Here is a 4664-nt window from a genome sequence, read left to right as displayed (position 1 = left end):
ATTTACATTGGTTCCTTAAAAAAGTTAGAAAAGATTTTCCCTACCCTGTAAAGTTGCAATTTCAGAAATGTGAACTTTTTGTCTGACAGCAACGAATGTATAATTTTACATGTATTGATTTTGTATAATGTTACAGCACCAGCTGTTCTTTACTTTGTCTAAACATCTTAGGATCAATGAATCAATAAAAAAATAATTTACATTTGAGCCCTTTACATTTGAACAAATAACCATATGTCAATCATAAATTGTTCATATATCTTTACACATTGGAAGGCATTTAATGCATAGAAGAAATTATGTTTTTTCCATTTCTCACATAAAGTAGCCAATTTCTGTGGACTATTTTAAAAGTATTTTAATGCATATGTTCTCACTAGTACTCTAAGTATAAATCTGAAAATGGAAAATGGGACCATTATGGTGGAGCTTTGAGATATGCTCTCCAGGATTACTTTTATTTATATTTACAGCACTCAAAACACCACAGCTCCATGATATTAAAGTCTGGTTTCTAGATCGACCCTTTGCTCAAGTGAAACCTGATTAATCAAATGTCTTTCTGACACACAACCATAACTTATGGTCATAAAAATAGGCAAACAAGTGATTTGTATATAATATAAGAATATTTATTTATAAGTGCGAAACAGGTAAATATTTACAAAACTTTTGTTGCAAAATGACAAGTACAGTGGAGAATGACACAAAAAAAATACATAAACCCAAAACATTTCCAATAAATAAATTAAATACTTAACGAGTAAAGGTAACAGTGACTGGCAGTGTACCAAAAATGTGATAAACCGTTGCTGACCGATGCCATAAAGGCATGCAGTCAAAAATAAATATTAAATACAGCTATAAATAAAAACATTTTTGTTCATATGGCAAAATGTATTGCTTTAATGTTCAGCATTTTTGGAGGGTGTTCATCAAAACAGGCGTTTAAGCAGAAGAAAAGTCTAAATGTGCGTGTGTTTGTGATCTGTACAGTCTTTACAGAATACATATCAGACATCTCGTTGTCTTTTATCAAGCGTGTGAGAGAAAAACAAATCCAGAATAAATCAAAACTCAAACTCATGATGACAAAAACAATAATAAATTAATTAAATTTTGCATCTCTATCTCTGCTGAACCATTTTAGTGGTTTGCTGCATCATATCAGCCACAGTGGTAGGAAGAGTCTGTGTCCTAGAGTCTGAGTATACCTGCAGAGGAACTGCAGAGGGTCCATTGCGGCCATACTTTTGTTCATTCACTGTAAATGGTGCCAATCTGTGGGGTCACCATGTGTGGGGGGGCGAATGACTCGAAGGCCATCTCTATAGGAAGCTCAAACCGTGAGCCAGGGAACAGTGCATGGCCCTGAGGCCCAGGGAGTCCAGGCATGGAAGAAGGTGGGTAGTGGTGTGAGGAAAGGTAGTGGGCCGGGTGTGTTGGGTGTGTTGGGTGTGGGGTGAAGTTCCTCTCGTTCTCGTGTGGTGACGGCTCTTGTTTGAGGGCAAAGTTGCCACTGATGCTGAGGGGTGGTGTGAGCGGGCCATCATAAGGTGGTGTGCCATTGCTACATTCGTTGGGCGAGTGGTTCTCGTAGGCAGCCCCTTTGAAGCCCTTCAGGTGTATTAGATGTGAGGCCTCCAGAGAACCATAGGGAGGACTGGGCAAGCCAGGTGATGGGTAACTCAGGGAGTGTCCCTGCTGAGCTCCCATTCCACCTGCTCCAGGACCACCACACTTCTCGTCCATCTTGTTAACCATCATGGCTGAAGGTCCAAGCTGGAGGCAGCCAGCTACCAAGTTGCTAGTGGGTTGTGAGAGCCCCTTGCAGAGCATCTCCATAAAACCATGGCTCTCTGGGGACTGGCCGTTCTCCAGAACCTCAGACAGTGCCCAGATGTAGTTGCGGGCCAGCCGCAAGGTCTCAATCTTGGACAGCTTCTGGGTCTTGGAGTAACAGGGCATGACTTGTCGAAGGTTGTCCAGGGCGTCGTTGAGTCCATGCATGCGAGTACGCTCCCTGGCATTGGCTTTAACACGACGGGCACGGAAGCGCTCGATTCTGGCTTTGGTCATCTTCTTCTTCTTGGGTCCTCTCCTTTTTGGTGCTTTCTCTCCATCCAGGCCAGACTCTTCCCCATCTTCCTCCTCTTCCTCTTCCATGTCTTCACTGCCGAGATCAACGGGGCCACGGCTTCCCCTGTTCGGGTTGTAGCGACCTTCCATTTCAGGGGTCTGGTCCCCATCTTGAGAGCTCAGGTCCTCCTCAATCCAGCCCAAGGAGCTGACCAGTTCGGTCATGTCTCCGGACTTCCCATATGGTTTGGTCATCATCGTGATCTGAGGATAGAACAGCAAACAATAGAGATTTAGAGACAAATATATTTTATATTATTTTAGATTTTATATACTATTATATCCTACTTATTGGTTATAACATAAAAGTCTTAACTGATTACTTTATAGTACAAAAGAAAAAAAGTCCACCACAAAAAGTTGTGCACCACATTTCAGCACTAGAGATTGGACAGCTCAGAGAAAATGCACCAAAACCAACATAGTTCCAGTCCTGTTTTTTTGTTGTTGTTGTTTTTTTTACAGTTTTTTCATTTTTCAGTTTTCATCTATGTAAAAGCATTAATCATTAACCTTAATGATTGTCTCCAGCAGAGTTTGCAGACCCTCTGTCCTCCCCCACCCCCTAGTTTCAGTGCATTAGTCCTGTGAGAGACTCGTGTGTAAACCCTGCTGTTTTAGAGCCTGTTGTGTCGTCATGTTGGAGACGCTGTCAATCTGGGGCACAGCAGGATTTAGCCTGCAGATCAAGCCCTCGGATTTAATTTTATGGGCAAAACGAACTCAGCAAGCACGCGGCTCAGCCAAACAAACACAAATCACATTGATGAATTTCATTTGTTTTTTTTGATAAATAAAATTTAAAGTACAAAAAGATCAGCCTGGAGGAAAAGGGGAGCATCCTCACTGCGGGCTGATAACTTTTACAGCTTCTCAGTGTCGACTGTTTTTTGGCTCGTGCACTTCTCAACCATCTTCAGCTGTCCTATTGTCTTGTTGTTATTGTGTTATTGATTTGTGGTTGTGCATTAGTGCGTGTCATCTGCCTAAAAAAAGTGGGACGCTAAAGTTTTTTTTCTTTTCTAATAATGAATAGACTGTGAATAGACTAGCACGTCCTACATTTTTTGTTTGTATGCCCCAAACTGTATTATTACTCTGGCATTACTCTATGAGTGCGTTACTCTATGAGTGCATTAAACGTGATATGACGTGATGGTGTTATTTAGCGCTAAATAAATGAAAACGTGATTGTTGCGAATTTATAGAACGAAAAACGAACTAAACGATCAGATTTTCAATATAATTTACATATAGCTAGTATTGTTTTGTGAGCTAATATAATGATAAATGAATATAAGGAACGCATTTAAAACAACTTAAACGTGCATTTCTAAAGAATCAGGCCTAATAAAATAAAGTGTGTAAATTATTACTAAAAAGTATTATTCTGAAGATATTGCTGAAATGCTGATGTGTAAGTAATTCAATTTAATGTCACTAAATTAAATATCGATTTTCCAGTTCTCATATTTCTTAATTCGAGTGCTCTACGTTTCTATAAGTAAAATCAACACTTCTATGAGTGTTAAATAAAACACTCACGATAATGTTGATTTAACATAAAAATAAATAAATAAATAAATAAATAAAACCATAAACAGTGTTAAACTTACCGGTTTATCTCACAACTCGCTCTTCTAGAATCAAAATCTTCTTTTTGAAAGAAAATCCTCCAAAATCGACTGATAACTCAGGTGGAACTTGCAATCAGTCTATCAGTCTATCACTCTCTATCTCTCTGTATCTCTCCTCCTCTCAGCTCTCCATCCGAGAGTCCGAGCGCTCTTCTGTCCTACGAGCGCGAGCTGGGCCTTTTGCCATTAGTGAGGCGGCTAAAGCCCCGCCTACATCTGACGGTGGCCCCGCCCATTCATGAGGATCCAAACTCGCGTGGCGGGCTCGTGGCTACAAGCTTTATGGGGGTCACTCATTTGGCACCAACCTTTGTGTGTGTATGTGTGTGTGTCTGTGTGTATAAGGGGGGCTGCATATGCATTATATATGTGTATTGGCACACATTCATATACAGATAAGTGTGTGTGAGTGTGAGTGTACACACGTGTTGCTGTTTGCTTTACACTTACAATTATTGCATGTTTATAATATAATATTAATTTTGGAGCACTGCTGTGAGGATTTGATTGCAATCAAATACAAAAGCACTTTAGTGAGGTCGGGATTTTAGATGTTCACCATTCCAACCCCATATTCTATCTCTGAAACTCATCCCTATCAGAAGAACTCCAGTGAACACATCTCCACTACTTCACAGCTTAATGCTGTGGCTTTGAGGGGGGCTTTACACCCCCCTGACCCATGCAATAGAAAGTCCTATACTATTGGCATATAAGACAAGCTGTGTGTGTGTGTGTTTGCACATCTGTGTAAGTGTCTACTAACTTTTGGACATAAAAATATGTAGTAGTGTATGCTTTTGGTGCACTGTGTGTGTGTGTGTGTGTGTGTGTGTTGGGTGTGTTGGGCAAGAGGAGGAGGAGTAGGAGAAGGAGGAGGAGGAGCAC

General features: G+C 40.6%; 1 protein-coding gene across 1 annotated transcript; it reads right to left on the bottom strand.

Annotated features, from left to right (window-relative positions):
• Positions 1-610: 610 nt before the first annotated feature.
• On the bottom strand, positions 611-3946 carry neurod4 (neuronal differentiation 4). The gene is made up of 2 exons (XM_007246761.4): positions 3756-3946; positions 611-2343 (listed from the first exon to the last, which is right to left on the bottom strand). Exon 2 carries the CDS (start codon positions 2335-2337, stop codon positions 1258-1260), a length of 1080 nt encoding a protein of 359 aa, XP_007246823.3. The 5' UTR covers positions 2338-2343; positions 3756-3946; the 3' UTR covers positions 611-1257.
• Between the last annotated feature and the right edge of the window lie 718 nt (positions 3947-4664).

Source organism: Astyanax mexicanus, chromosome 13 (genome assembly GCF_023375975.1).
Source record: "Astyanax mexicanus isolate ESR-SI-001 chromosome 13, AstMex3_surface, whole genome shotgun sequence".
NCBI lineage: Eukaryota > Metazoa > Chordata > Actinopteri > Characiformes > Acestrorhamphidae > Astyanax > Astyanax mexicanus.
The sequence above is the reverse complement of the archived record's forward strand: the minus strand, read 5'-3'. Positions and strand labels throughout refer to the sequence as shown.